At 34.1% G+C, this 16,275-nt stretch overlaps 1 protein-coding gene across 1 annotated transcript in view; it reads right to left on the minus strand.

The window, feature by feature from the left end:
• Positions 1-6,618: 6,618 nt before the first annotated feature.
• Positions 6,619-16,275, minus strand: part of LOC127705239 (apoptosis inhibitor 5-like) — a 58,013-nt gene continuing 48,356 nt past the window's right edge. Inside the window, exons 12-13 of the mRNA XM_052209577.1 lie at positions 9,651-9,775; positions 6,619-7,949 (exon numbers count right to left, since the gene is read on the minus strand). Of these exons, the coding sequence (XP_052065537.1) occupies positions 7,897-7,949; positions 9,651-9,775 (178 nt within the window). The 3' untranslated portion in view covers positions 6,619-7,896. The remainder of the gene's footprint in view (positions 7,950-9,650; positions 9,776-16,275) is intronic.

The following is a 16,275-nucleotide window of genomic DNA, read 5'->3' on the forward strand; positions in this document are numbered from 1 at the left end:
CAAGGCGATTAGGTGCCACGATATCTCAGTAGCACGAGTTCGAATCCCGGCGAGGGAAGAACAAAAAATTTGCGAAAGCAAATTTACAGATCTAACATTGTTGGGCTGATGTTTAGACGAATTATATATCACTACAAAAGTTAAAAAGTAACTGTGCATACTCTTAGATCGGTACTTTGTGTCTTATGTGTATTTATACGACCATTTTGCAGTCGTATAATGGTAAAACGTTGTCGTTGTCGTCCGAAGACATTTGGTTTTAGACAATAAGTTGACTAAATTGTATGGATTTCTATGAAATTGAAACTGGTAAGGAATTAAGGACCAAAACAAGCGTTTTCCTTGCTTTAGGACAAAAAAACTAGTGTATGGATATCTATGAAATTGTACCACAAGGTTCCATACCTCAAAAGGAAGGTTTGGATTGATTTTGGGGGTTATGGCCCAAACCGTTTAGGAATAAGGGGCCAAACAACAAGGATTTTCTGGTTTCCAGACAATAACTTGAGTACAAGTCTATGGATATCTATGAATTGTACCACAAGGTTCCATATCAAATAAAATGCTTCGCTGGGATCAGCTTGATACGACCGCAGAGGTCGAACCCTCAACAGTTGGGGCAAGTATGGACACAACATTCAAGCTTGATACAGCACTAAATTTTGATTGTGATTAAATATTTGACACAGCATAGGTTTCTGACACAGAATGAATGAGGTCTAAGAACTTAAAAAAATTTAATTTACCTATTCAAATCATATCATTATTATTTGCTTTTATATATAAATCAGAAATAACCAATTTAAAATGGAAAATTTAAAGAAAAAAAGGAGCCCCTTTATGATTCATCACCCCCAAACTCAATCCCAGCCTTCCCTTTGTGGTATGGTACCTTGCAGTACAATTTCAGAGAGATCCATACACTTGAACACAAGTCATTGTCTGGAAACTAGAAAAATGCTTGTTTTTGGCCCCAAATTCCTAAACGTTTAGGGCAATTACCCCCAAACTCAAACCCAGCTTTCCCTTTATGATATGGAACCTTGTAGTACAATTTCATAAAGATCCATACACTTACACACAAGTTATTGTCCAGAAACTAGAAAAATGCTTGTTTTTTTTCCCCCTTTTTGCCCCCAATTCCTAAAATTTAGAGGAAATTACCCCCAAAATCAATCCAAGCCTTCTCTTTGTGGTATGGTACCTTGCAGTACAATTTCAGAGAGATCCATACACTTGAACACAAGTCATTGTCTGGAAACTAGAAAAATGCTTGTTTTTTGGCCCCGTTTTGGCCCCAAATTCCTAAAAACTTAGGGCAATTACCCCCCAAACTCAAACCCAGCTTTCCCTTTGGGATATGGAACCTTGTAGTACAATTTCATAAAGATTCATACACTTACACACAAGTTATTGTCCTGAAACTAGAAAAATGCTTGGTTTTTTGCCCCTTTTTTGCCCCTAATTCCTAAAATTTAGAGGAAATTACACCCAAAATATATCCCAGCTTCTCTTTGTGGTATGGTACTTTGCAGTACAATTTCAGAGAGATCCATACACTTGAACACAAGTTATTGTCTGGAAACTAGATAAATGCTTATTTTTGGCCCCTTTTTCCAAAACGTTATTGGCAATTACCCCCAAACTAAATTCCAGCTTTCCCTTTGTGATATGGAACCTTGTAGTACAATTTCATAAAGATCCATACTCTTAAACACAAGTTATTGTCATGAAACTAGAAAAATGCTTGTTTTTTGCCCCTTTTTTGGCCCCTAATTCCTAAGATTTTGAGGCAATCACCCCCAAAATCAATCCCAGCATTCCCTTTGTGATATGGAACCTTGTGGTAAAATTTCAGAGAAATCCATACACTAACACACAAGTTATGTCTGGAAGTTAAAAAAATGTTCATTTTTGGCCCCTAATTCCTTAACTGTTGGTACCATAACCCCCAAAATCAATCCCAACCTTCCTTTTGTGGTATTGAACCTTATGGTAAAATTTCACAGAAATCCATTTACTTAAACTAAAGTTAGAGTGCGAAAACTAATGTGTCTTCGGACGACAACGACAACGCCAACGTCAAAGCAATATACAAAAAAAATTTTGCGGTCGTATAAATAGGAAGGTTTGGATTGATTTTGAGGGTTATGGCCCTAACCGTTTAGGAAAAAGGGGCCAACAACAATACTTTTCTAATACTTTGTATAACTTGCTTATTTCTTGACCAATTTCAATTGGGTTATTTTCAATCTTTAACTCTAGGGGTTCTTCATAATGCTGAATCTAACAGTGTATTTTATTTTAGATTTTGGATTTTGTGCCCTGTTTTTAAATTAGTCAACATTGACAAAGGGTCCAATACTCCAATATTAAACTTTGTTTAATTTCATCAAAAATTGAATTATTGGGGTTCTTTGATATGCCGAATCTAACAGTGTATATTGATTTTTCATTTGGGGAGCTGTTTTCATAACTTTTTGATTTTTTGGGGTTTTTTGATATACTGAATCTCAACATGTATTTAGATTTAAATTTTGGGCCCAGTTTTCAAGCTGGTCCAAATCGGAGTCCAAAATTAATCTTTATTTGATTACATGAATATATGGGGTTCTTTGATATGGGGAATTTAACCGCGTATTTAGATTTTGGATTTTTGGCCCCCTTGTCAAATTGGTCCACATTTGAGGCCCAAAAGGGTTCAAAATTTAACTTTTGTTTGATTTCATGAAAAATTGAATTCTTGGGGTTCTTTGGTATGCTGAGTCTTATCATGTATTTAGATTTTGGATATTGGACCATACTAGGTAAATTTCCTATTTCCAATTTTTAAGTTAAGTTATTTGACCACATTCATTCTGTGTCAAAAACCTATGTCAAATATTTAATCACAATCCTAATTCAGAACTGTATCAAGCTACAATGTTGTGTCCATACTTGCCCCAACTGTTCAGGGTTCGACCTCTGCAGTCATATCAAGCTGCGCCCTGCAGAGCATTTTATTGTTAAGTTGTTTTTGTGCTTTGAATCGATCTGATTAGTCAAGCCTTTTCAACTGATTTTTCTAGCTTGTTTTTATGTTGTGCTGTTATACCTCTACCCAGGTTAGGGAATGGTTTGCCACCCGCAAACAGATTTAACATTTTGAAAGTGTCTGTCCTAAGTCAGGAGTCTGTAATTCAGTGGTTGTCGTTTTTCTAGCTGTATATCATATTTGTTTTTTGTTTGTTGTTTGGTACATAAATCAGGAAGTTAGTTTTCTCGTTTGAATTGTTTCACATTTTGTCATGTCAGGGCTTTTTATATCTTGCTATCCAGTATGGGTTTTGCTCATTGTTGATGGCTGTCCATTATTAGTTGCTAACATCTCCATCATTTGGGCTCTGGTGGAAAGTTGTCTCCTTGTCAGTTATACCACATCTTCTTATTTTTATATTCTGATTCCTATGTTAGGAAAAATTATAAAAATGTGAATTGCGAAAGTATATTTTGTAACAAATCAATGAAATTTCAGAGGTATTGCAGTCCTTAAATTCATCAGTATAAAAATAATGATATTGTTTAATGCGCATTTACTACATAATTTTTTATCTGTATCCACATTCTATAATCTCTCCTTTAAGATATTTTTAACTCTTTTTCAAATTGATAGATTTATTCCCTTTTATTAAATATACATATTTACAACCAAAAATTCACAAGTTTTAAGTACAACATATATATACATAACAATAAAACATATATATAATATACTGTAGAGTGGTTTGTTTCCATGGGATTTAAATATTATGATTTCTTGGGCTTTGCAATATTTTATTTCATGTTTTTCCTTTCCCTGTGTCTTCATTGCAATAAAGATTAAATTCATGATAGGGATTTCACGATTCTATCTTTATCTTGAATTACCCAAAAATGGAACCCTCGCAAAAAAATTACACTACAGTAAAGTGTTTTCTAAAATTTATTACTAATTGCTTTAACAACTTTTGTATGGCACCTAGAACGCTAAAACATAGCCTGTTTAAAGTCATTTAGAAACAATTTTAAGGAGTGCAAATAGCCATTGGCCGCTGGATTCCAGCCAAAAGGTCCCAAGAAAAATATTACTCTATGTTCATGTATTACATGTAACATTATCATGATTATGGCTGGTTACAGTTTAGCTATTAGATAGACTTATAGGTTGCATTTCTGTAAATATTGACAATGCAATTTCCCATAGGAACTCCTTTTACGGCTAAAACTGTACCACTTTTACTATGAAGTTTTGAAAAAAATCATATCCTAGAATGGAAAGTTCATTTGCACTACTATTTTTTTTAAAGGTCAAAATATAGGCTAGGGCTGTGCGTCATATTTTCAACGTTTATATGCCCCGAACTTCTAAGAGTTTAAACTAACAACTAAATTTCTTAACTACCACTACCTTAACTGTAGGATTACCACAGATTTCATTATAAACAATATGCATATGTATATTTACTGGTAATATTCCCAAGTTATGTCTCTATGAGATGAATCATAGAGATCATAACTGGGAACCAGTATGTAAACAAAATTAATTATCTATAAATATTCTATATCTCCCCAAAAGAGGCATGGTTTGAGAAACAGGTGCAACTTATGGCCATTTTGTATTTTGAAAGTATAATGCACATGTTCTGTGTTTAAATAATTTATTATGTAGTATATAAAATGTAATCTACATTGTATTTTTTTCAGGAATAAGGTTTACATGTAAATAACTGCACATGTCTTAAGCCATATTAAACCCAGTAAATTAAAAATCTTTTTCAGATCTTATCATCATTCACAAAAACAAACAAAAAAGCAATGCACAATATTTGTCAATAAGACATAAACCCTTACCGTTATTGTTATATATTGAAAAAGGAAGATGTATATCTATAAGACAAACTAGATCTATCAACAAAAGACTAATACCTTCACAATATGCCAAGCTCTAAATTGTATTGGCAAGTTGTGGAAAAAAAACCAGATCAGCAAACAAAGATCCACATCTTACTAATAATTTCTTTTACAACTTATCATGTTACATGTTTGATGGAAATACTTATTTATAGAAACTGCATTTAAATCATTTGTACTTTAAACCTCAAACTGTATCCTAGGTCTGTTGATGATAAAACTATGAAATTACAAACAATACCAAAAAAAATGGTAAAATGAAATGAAACAATTAATTGATTACACATGGTGATATGAAATCTATATTGTGACGGACATCAGTAATCTTGAATACTGAACACCAATATAAATGCAACACATGATAGATATCTAAAGCTCTAATTGACCTCTTTATGAATGTTAATACAAAGTAGCTCTTTTAAAGCATAAATGTTACTCAAACAGTTTGGTCATGTATCATTTCTTTCAGTTCCAAAATTTCCTATAGGTTTTTACTTTAATTTAAACAAACTGCAGCACTTGCTTAGGATATATATATATATGTATAATTGCTAGCTTGCATCACTTTTCTGCAACCTTTGCATTAGAGGTCCAGTATGATCGAAATTTGTCGACCTAAGTGCAATTTCAATGTTTTTTTTTTAAAGAAAATGTGCAATTTCTCAACAATGAACTTCAAAATGTAAAAAAAGGCATAAACAAGAATGTATCCACCGTAAATGGATGCCCCACTCGCAATATCATTTTCTATTTGAAATTGGGGTCAAAACTCTAATTTGACATTAAAATTAGAAAGATCATATCATAGGGAACATGTGTACTAATTTTCAAGTTGATTTGACTTCAACTTCATCAAAAACTACCTAGACCAAAAACTTTAACCTGAAGCCGGATAGAGGGACGAACAAACGGACAAACCAACAGACGAACGGATGCACAGACTGGAAAACATAATGCCCCTCTATTATCGTAGGTGGGGCATAAAAATGTTAAATAAGTTCTGTATGTCTATTAAAAAAATCTGCCAAATATATAAAAAAAACAACAAACATTGGGGTATTGAATGAAAGTATGGTGGTCCTGGAATTTTAAGGATGGGGTCTTATATAGAATTTTGCATTTTGAAGGATGGGGACATTAATTAATGTATTGGAGACCCAAAATGCATAAACTTTAGAGATAGTACTAGGTTTGAATAAAATGTGTTACTATTCAAGAGTTACACTACAATTCAGATGGACTAAGCTTTAACCAACTTTCCACCGTGTAAATTTAATTGAATTTGCATTCAACATAAAAAAAATTTGCTGAAACATTGAATGCAACAGCTATTATTCTGATATTTCAAAGGTTTTGTATTATCAATTTTTATGATCAATAAGAAACATCATGTCCATTCTAGAGGGTTGCCACAGGGGACATCTAAAGGTTTTGCTATCTCCCACCATGGTAAGGTGGTTACGATGAAATCCACAAGAACTGTAGTGTATTTATAATTCCAATCATCACCATCTACAGAACAGAGACTTCTAAAAATATAGTTGGGATGGAATGTTCAATAAAAAAAAATCATAATTTGATATGGATGTTGCTAGTTATGTCCCCAAATCTTTTTAAACAATAAACACGTCAATCCACTTTCCAAAAGTTTGAGTTTAACTTGTGTGAAATACCAATATGAAAAAGAAATATATTCATTATTTTATTCAAAAATAACAATAAAATGAACAACAGCTACTAAAAATGTGTGATTTCAAACTTTTTTCATTGAAACTTATCAAAAGATGACTGTTTTCAAAACTTGATCTCTTTTTTTTATAACATTATGTACAACAATGCAAAAAATAATGAATTAAGAAATCAAAATACGGTGAATCTATGAAGCAAATGTAAGTAACTTTCTCCAGATAGCTTTTAACAACGTCTTCTTCCATTTCAAAGGGGGGTAATTCCATCATTATCTGGCTGATGTGGTTATCTCCCCATCACCACAAATCAATCATTGTTTGATAGGGTTTAACTCACCTCTAAACAAATAAAAATCATGTGACATGTCATGTGACTACTTTACCTGAATTCAGCCATCTGGAAAAAAATGCTTTGTCAACATACCCTATAGTTCAGGTGGATCTTGTCATTTCCACTATAAAATTAATGTGGGTAGCTCCACTCAAATGTGACCTCGAAGATTTAATATTTATGATAAAAGATAATGAAATGACCAATCGTCTGGAAGATTTTCTCATTTTGTGCCCCCGTTGATGAGTAGAAATGACAAAATTGTCTTTGGTAGCCTCACAAAAATCTGCTCCTTTTGGAAGTTTTACCGTTTTGTGCCCCTCCAACTATGGACAATTGGTCATGACAAAACTCTCATCTGTAGTGATCTCTAGCATGTCTAGTCAAATTACTTATAAGGTTTATATGATTTTGAACAAAAATATAAAAATAAGTAATAACCCTTAAAATTTTACTATACATCTCCCAAACAGTCATATAATGAGAGGGAAAAAAATCTATAAAATGTAAGACCATCAACAATATTTTGGAAAATTGGGCTCAGGCTATTCCCAAAACAAGACTTCAACCCTCTATCATACAATACAGTCCTCTCTGATTTTAATATAAATCTTACATCCGGTTGTTTATCATCTTTTTTCAATAACAATAGGCATGCTATTTGAGGAGGATGCTGAATATTTTAGTTCGGTCAGTAAACATACCTTCTTTAAATAAATAAAAGAATAGCTGGCAGACAGACATCTATCACTTCAAACTGGAACGTCTTCGAAATTTACAGAATACATACCTCTTTTATCCATCTCAATTATTAAGAACTCCTATTTTCAGTTCATGTTTTACTAAAAAGTTAATTATCTTAACGTCTGAACTGAAAATATTTTGAAAAATGTCAGTAAAAAACATGAAATGCCGGAATTTAAAAACAATGATTGATTTATGGTCCTGTTAGTATCTTCTTCCACGGAAACCACGTCCACGACCTCTACCTCGACCTTGACCTGAAAGACATTAAAGTTATGTGAAACAACGTCCATGACCTCTACCTCTACCTGAAAGACATTAAAGTTATGTGAAACCACGTCCATGACCTCTACCTCAACCTGAAAGACATTAAAGTTATGTCTGTAAATTAACATTGTTATATATCATAAAAGAATAGAGTTCCAATGTCCCCAGCATTGCACATATTTTATCTGACAAAGGACAATATCTAATTCCTGATATGCATTGTGTCATTTTATTGTCATATCTGCATACAATATACATGTATTTGTATATATTGTTGTAAGAGATGCTATAATTGGATGCAGTCTGTATACATCATTGAAAGAGATGATATGATTGGATGCAGTCTGTATAAATTATTGTAAGAGATGCAATGATTGAATCCAGTCTGTATACATTATTGTAAGATGCTTTGATTGGATGCAGTCTGTATACATTATTGTAAGAGATGCTATGATTGGATGCAGTCTGTATACATTATTGTAAGATGCTTTGATTGAATGCAGTCTGCTATTAGTATAACTCAACTTAATCGGATGTGGATGTATATATTGTTAAAGGACAGAAGCATCATTTGGTGTATCTGTGGATGTATATAATGTTAAAGGACAGAAGCATCATTTGGTGTATCTGTGGATGTATATAATGTTAAAGGACAGAAGCATCATTTGGTGTATCTGTGGATGTATATATAGTTAAAGGACAGAAGCATCATTTGGTGTATCTGTGGATCTATATATAGTTAAAGAACAGAAACATCATTTGGTGTATCTGTGGATGTATATAATGTTAAAGGACAGAAGCATCATTTGGTGTATCTGTGGATGTATATACTGTTAAAGGACAGAAGCATCATTTGGTGTATCTGTGGATGTATATAATGTTAAAGGACAGAAGCATCATTTGGTGTATCTGTGGATGTATATAGTGTTAAAGGACAGAAGCATCATTTGGTGTATCTGTGGATGTATATAGTGTTAAAGGACAGAAGCATCATTTGGTGTATCTGTGGATGTATATAGTGTTAAAGGACAGAAGCATCATTTGGTGTATCTGTGGATGTATATATAGTTAAAGGACAGAAGCATCATTTGGTGTATCTGTGGATGTATATAATGTTAAAGGACAGAAGCATCATTTGGTGTATCTGTGGATGTATATATAGTGTTAAAGGACAGAAGCATCATTTGGTGTATCTGTGGATCTATATAGTGTTAAAGGACAGAAGCATCATTTGGTGTATCTGTGGATGTATATAATGTTAAAGGACAGAAGCATCATTTGGTGTATCTGTGGATGTATATAGTGTTAAAGGACAGAAGCATCATTTGGTGTATCTGTGGATCTATATAGTGTTAAAGGACAGAAGCATCATTTGATGTAGCTCTACTTTACAGTGAATGCTTCTTGGCTGATCTGATCAAACTCAATAAAACTTTCATATCCTGACGTGAATTTTTTTTAGTGAAGATTCATTTATTTTTGTTGGAACCAATTTTAGAAAAATTGTATTTTCTTGGTTTTGCCAAAGTCTGCTGCATACAAGCCTATGGAAAATTTGTTCTTCGTTAAACATTTAAATTTGAGGTTCACCTCTAACCACTAATCCGCAAAAGTTGGTAACCCCATAAAAAATAATGAATTCACAGTAAAACTGTTTTGGCTATTTCACAGAACTTTCTCATAAATATTACCTGGTTCGTATGTGCCAGCTCGTTCACTGAACTTTCCTCCAGGTGGTGAATATAACGTCACATCTTTTCTTGAATATTTCTTAGCACTGGAGCCATTGGAATCCAAAGATGTGCTTCGTTTTTGACTGAAATTAAAAAGATACAAAGCAATTTTACTATTTTGCGTCTTGCTTTCTAAATTAAAGAACCTTAGTGAGCGCGCTCACATACCCCACGTCCCCACATTGTCATTGGAGAAATAAAATATGTGAAAGAAAAAAAAATTGTATAAGAAAAAAAAATTGAATCATAATTTCCTGTCAATATGCCCATCTACATAGTATGTCCTTATTATCTAAAAAGGTTTCATGAAATTCTGTTGTGTGGTATCAGAGGAGTTGCGATGACAAACTGTTGCAGTAGTACATTAGAGCAAATAAGTTCAAAGGGGCGTAACTCCTAGAAAAAAAATTGAACCGTAATTTCCTGTCGATATGCACATCTACATAGTATGTCCTTATTATCTAAAAAGGTTTCATGAAATTCTGTTGAGTGGTATCAGAGTAGTTGCGATGACAAACTGTTGCAGTAGTACATTGAAGCAAATAAGTTCAAAGGGGCGTAACTCCTAGAAAAAAAATTGAACCGTAATTTCCTGTCGATATGCACATCTACATAGTATGTCCTTATTATCTAAATAGGTTTCATGAAATTCTGTTGTGTGGTATCAGAGGAGTTGCGATGACAAACTGTTGCAGTAGTACATTAAAGTAAATAAGTTCAAAGGGGCATAACTCCTAGAAAAAAAATTGAATCGCAAATTCCTGTCGATATGCACAACTACATAGTATGTCCTTATTATCTAAAAAGGTTTCGTGAAATTCTGTTGTGTGGTTTGAGAGGAGTTGCGATGACAAGAAACAGGACTGACGGCATGACGGACGGACAGACACACGGACGGGTCAAAAACATTATACCCTCCGCAACGAGTTGCGTGGGGTATAATAAGACGAATACTGGGTCTGGATCTGCATCCCTGCATGTAATTGATTAAGGACAAGGTTATATGTATAATGGAGAATAACACAATTGTTTCCTTTCACTGAAGGCAAACATGGCAGATGTACACAAAGGTACCCAATCATAAAGCGTTCCCTTTCATACAAGCCAAGAAAATTGACAAAAGTTTTCTTTCAGACAGATGGACGGACAAAGTCAAACAGTTACCTCACCTGCTTCCGCCTTTTGTGACGCAAGCAAAAATATATCCTTGTATGTTGACCAGTCGTATATAAGTAATAAAAAATAAAGATTTATGGTTAGATTGCGAGAAACAACTATCTACCAGAGACTAAATGACTTAGATGTAAGAAGCTGCGAGAAACAACTATCTACCAGACTAAATGACTTAGATGTAAGAAGCTGCGAGAAACAACTATCTACCAGAGACTAAATGACTTAGATGTAAGAAGCTGCGAGAAACAACTATCTACCAGAGACTAAATGACTTAGATGTAAGAAGCTGCGAGAAACAACTATCTACCAGACTAAATGACTTAGATGTAAGAAGCTGCGAGAAACAACTATCTACCAGAGACTAAATGACTTAGATGTAAGAAGCTGCGAGAAACAACTATCTACCAGAGACTAAATGACTTAGATGTAAGAAGCTGCGAGAAACAACTATCTACCAGACTAAATGACTTAGATGTAAGAAGCTGCGAGAAACAACTATCTACCAGACTAAATGACTTAGATGTAAGAAGCTGCGAGAAACAACTATCTACCAGAGACTAAATGACTTAGATGTAAGAAGCTGCGAGAAACAACTATCTACCAGACTAAATGACTTAGATGTAAGAAGCTGCGAGAAACAACTATCTACCAGAGACTAAATGACTTAGATGTAAGAAGCTGCGAGAAACAACTATCTACCAGAGACTAAATGACTTAGATGTAAGAAGCTGCGAGAAACAACTATCTACCAGAGACTAAATGACTTAGATGTAAGAAGCTGCGAGAAACAACTATCTACCAGACTAAATGACTTAGATGTAAGAAGCTGCGAGAAACAACTATCTACCAGAGACTAAATGACTTAGATGTAAGAAGCTGCGAGAAACAACTATCTACCAGAGACTAAATGACTTAGATGTAAGAAGCTGCGAGAAACAACTATCTACCAGACTAAATGACTTAGATGTAAGAAGCTGCGAGAAACAACTATCTACCAGACTAAATGACTTAGATGTAAGAAGCTGCGAGAAACAACTATCTACCAGACTAAATGACTTAGATGTAAGAAGCTGCGAGAAACAACTATCTACCAGAGACTAAATGACTTAGATGTAAGAAGCTGCGAGAAACAACTATCTACCAGAGACTAAATGACTTAGATGTAAGAAGCTGCGAGAAACAACTATCTACCAGACTAAATGACTTAGATGTAAGAAGCTGCGAGAAACAACTATCTACCAGAGACTAAATGACTTAGATGTAAGAAGCTGCGAGAAACAACTATCTACCAGAGACTAAATGACTTAGATGTAAGAAGCTGCGAGAAACAACTATCTACCAGAGACTAAATGACTTAGATGTAAGAAGCTGCGAGAAACAACTATCTACCAGACTAAATGACTTAGATGTAAGAAGCTGCGAGAAACAACTATCTACCAGAGACTAAATGACTTAGATGTAAGAAGCTGCGAGAAACAACTATCTACCAGACTAAATGACTTAGATGTAAGAAGCTGCGAGAAACAACTATCTACCAGAGACTAAATGACTTAGATGTAAGAAGCTGCGAGAAACAACTATCTACCAGAGACTAAATGACTTAGATGTAAGAAGCTGCGAGAAACAACTATCTACCAGAGACTAAATGACTTAGATGTAAGAAGCTGCGAGAAACAACTATCTACCAGAGACTAAATGACTTAGATGTAAGAAGCTGCGAGAAACAACTATCTACCAGAGACTAAATGACTTAGATGTAAGAAGCTGCGAGAAACAACTATCTACAAGTGACTAAATGACTTAGATGTAAGAAGCTGCAAGAAACAACTATCTACCAGACTAAATGACTTAGATGTAAGAAGCTGTGAGAAACAACTATCTACCAGACTAAATGACTTAGATGTAAGAAGCTGCGAGAAACAACTATCTACCAGAGACTAAATGACTTAGGTGTAAGAAGCTGCGAGAAACAACTATCTACCAGACTAAATGACTTAGATGTAAGAAGCTGCGAGAAACAACTATCTACCAGAGACTAAATGGCTTAGATGTAAGAAGCTGCGAGAAACAACTATCTACCAGAGACTAAATGACTAAGATGTAAGAAGCTGCGAGAAACAACTATCTACCAGAGACTAAATGACTTAGATGTAAGAAGCTGCGAGAAACAACTATCTACCAGAGACTAAATGACTTAGATGTAAGAAGCTGCGAGAAACAACTATCTACCAGACTAAATGACTTAGATGTAAGAAGCTGCGAGAAACAACTATCTACCAGACTAAATGACTTAGATGTAAGAAGCTGCGAGAAACAACTATCTACCAGAGACTAAATGACTTAGATGTAAGAAGCTGCGAGAAACAACTATCTACCAGACTAAATGACTTAGATGTAAGAAGCTGCGAGAAACAACTATCTACCAGACTAAATGACTTAGATGTAAGAAGCTGCGAGAAACAACTATCTACCAGAGACTAAATGACTTAGATGTAAGAAGCTGCGAGAAACAACTATCTACCAGAGACTAAATGACTTAGATGTAAGAAGCTGCGAGAAACAACTATCTACCAGAGACTAAATGACTTAGATGTAAGAAGCTGCGAGAAACAACTATCTACCAGACTAAATGACTTAGATGTAAGAAGCTGCGAGAAACAACTATCTACCAGACTAAATGACTTAGATGTAAGAAGCTGCGAGAAACAACTATCTACCAGAGACTAAATGACTTAGATGTAAGAAGCTGCGAGAAACAACTATCTACCAGAGACTAAATGACTTAGATGTAAGAAGCTGCGAGAAACAACTATCTACCAGACTAAATGACTTAGATGTAAGAAGCTGCGAGAAACAACTATCTACCAGACTAAATGACTTAGATGTAAGAAGCTGCGAGAAACAACTATCTACCAGACTTAATGACTTAGATGTAAGAAGCTGCGAGAAACAACTATCTACCAGAGACTAAATGACTTAGATGTAAGAAGCTGCGAGAAACAACTATCTACCAGAGACTAAATGACTTAGATGTAAGAAGCTGCGAGAAACAACTATCTACCAGAGACTAAATGACTTAGATGTAAGAAGCTGCGAGAAACAACTATCTACCAGACTAAATGACTTAGATGTAAGAAGCTGCGAGAAACAACTATCTACCAGACTAAATGACTTAGATGTAAGAAGCTGCGAGAAACAACTATCTACCAGACTAAATGACTTAGATGTAAGAAGCTGCGAGAAACAACTATCTACCAGACTAAATGACTTAGATGTAAGAAGCTGCGAGAAACAACTATCTACCAGACTAAATGACTTAGATGTAAGAAGCTGCGAGAAACAACTATCTACCAGACTAAATGACTTAGATGTAAGAAGCTGCGAGAAACAACTATCTACCAGACTAAATGACTTAGATGTAAGAAGCTGCGAGAAACAACTATCTACCAGAGACTAAATGACTTAGATGTAAGAAGCTGCGAGAAACAACTATCTACCAGACTAAATGACTTAGATGTAAGAAGCTGCGAGAAACAACTATCTACCAGAGACTAAATGACTTAGATGTAAGAAGCTGCGAGAAACAACTATCTACCAGACTAAATGACTTAGATGTAAGAAGCTTCATGTTACTATAAGGCATTCAGTAAACAAAACCAATGCTATATATCTTTAAAAAGGTCCTGATATGACTAGATGTGAAACAATTCAAACAAGACAAACCAATTTCTCATTTATAATAAAATGCTTCGCTGGGCGCAGCTTGATACGACCGCAGAGGTCGAACCCTGAACAGTTGGGGCAAGTATGGACACAACATTCAAGCTTGATACAGCTCTGAATTTGGATTGTGATTAAATATTTGACACAGCATAGGTTTCTGACACAGAAAGAATGTGGTCTAAGAACTTCAATTTTTTTAATTTACCTATTATGGTCCAATTTCCAAAATCAAAATACATGGTTAGATTCAGCATATCAAATAACCCCATATATTCAATTTTTGTTGAAATCAAACAAAGTTTAATTTTGGACCCCAACTTGGACAAACTTGAAAACTGGGCCCATAATCAAAAATCTAAACACATGTTTAGATTCAGCATATCAAAGTACCCTAAGAATTCAATTTTTGTTAAAATCAAACTTAGTTTAAATTTGGAATCTTTGGACCTTAATGTAGACAAATTTAAAAAACGGGACCCAAAATTAAAAATCTAAAAACACGGTTAGATTTGGCATATCAAAGAACCCCAATAATTCAATTTTTGATGAAATCAAACAAAGTTTAATTTTGGACCCTTTTGACCTCAATATGAACCAATTTGATAGCGGGCCCACAAATAAAAAATCTAAATACATGGTAAGATTCAGCATATCAAAGAACCCCATATATTCAATTTTTGTTGAAATCAAACAAAGTTTAATTTTGGACCCCAATTTGGACCAACTTGAAAACTGGGCCAAAAATCTAAAATCTAAATACATGTTTAGATTCAGCATATCAAAGAACCCCATATATTCAATTTTTGTTGAAATCAAACAAAGTTTAATTTTGGACCCCAACTTGGACCAACTTGAAAACTGGTCCCATAATCAAAAATCTAAACACATGTTTAGATTCAGCATATCAAAGAACTCCAAAAATTCAATTTTTGTTAAAATCAAACTAAGTTTAATTTTGGACCCTTTGGACCTTAATGTAGACAATTTAAAAAACAGGACCCAAAATTAAAAATCTAAATACACGGTTAGATTTGGCATATCAAAGAACCCCAATAATTCAATTTTTGATGAAATCAAACAAAGTTTAATTTTGGACCCTTTTGACCTCAATATGAACCAATTTGATAGCGGGCCCACAAATAAAAAATCTAAATACATGGTAAGATTCAGCATATCAAAGAACCCCATATATTCAATTTTTGCTGAAATCAAACAAAGTTTAATTTTGGACCCCAATTTGGACCAACTTGAAAACTGGGCCAAAAATCTAAAATCTAAATACATGTTTAGATTCAGCATATCAAAGAACCCCATATATTCAATTTTTGTTGAAATCAAACAAAGTTTAATTTTGGACCCCAACTTGGACCAACTTGAAAACTGGGCCCATAATCAAAAATCTAAACACATGTTTAGATTCAGCATATCAAAGAACCCTAAGAATTCAATTTTTGTTAAAATCAAACAAAGTTTAATTTTGGACCCTTTGGACCTTAATGTAGACGAATTTAAAAAACGGGACCCAAAATTAAAAATCTAAATACACGGTTAGATTCGGCATATCAAAGAACCCCAATAATTCAATTTTTGATGAAATCAAACAAAGTTAAATTTTGGACCCTTTGGACCTCAATGTGGACCAAATTAAAAACGGGGCCCAAAATCCAAAAACTTAATACACGGTTAG

The sequence above is a fragment of the Mytilus californianus genome, unplaced genomic scaffold (assembly GCF_021869535.1).
Source record: "Mytilus californianus isolate M0D057914Y unplaced genomic scaffold, xbMytCali1.0.p SCAF_6, whole genome shotgun sequence".
Lineage (NCBI taxonomy): Eukaryota > Metazoa > Mollusca > Bivalvia > Mytilida > Mytilidae > Mytilus > Mytilus californianus.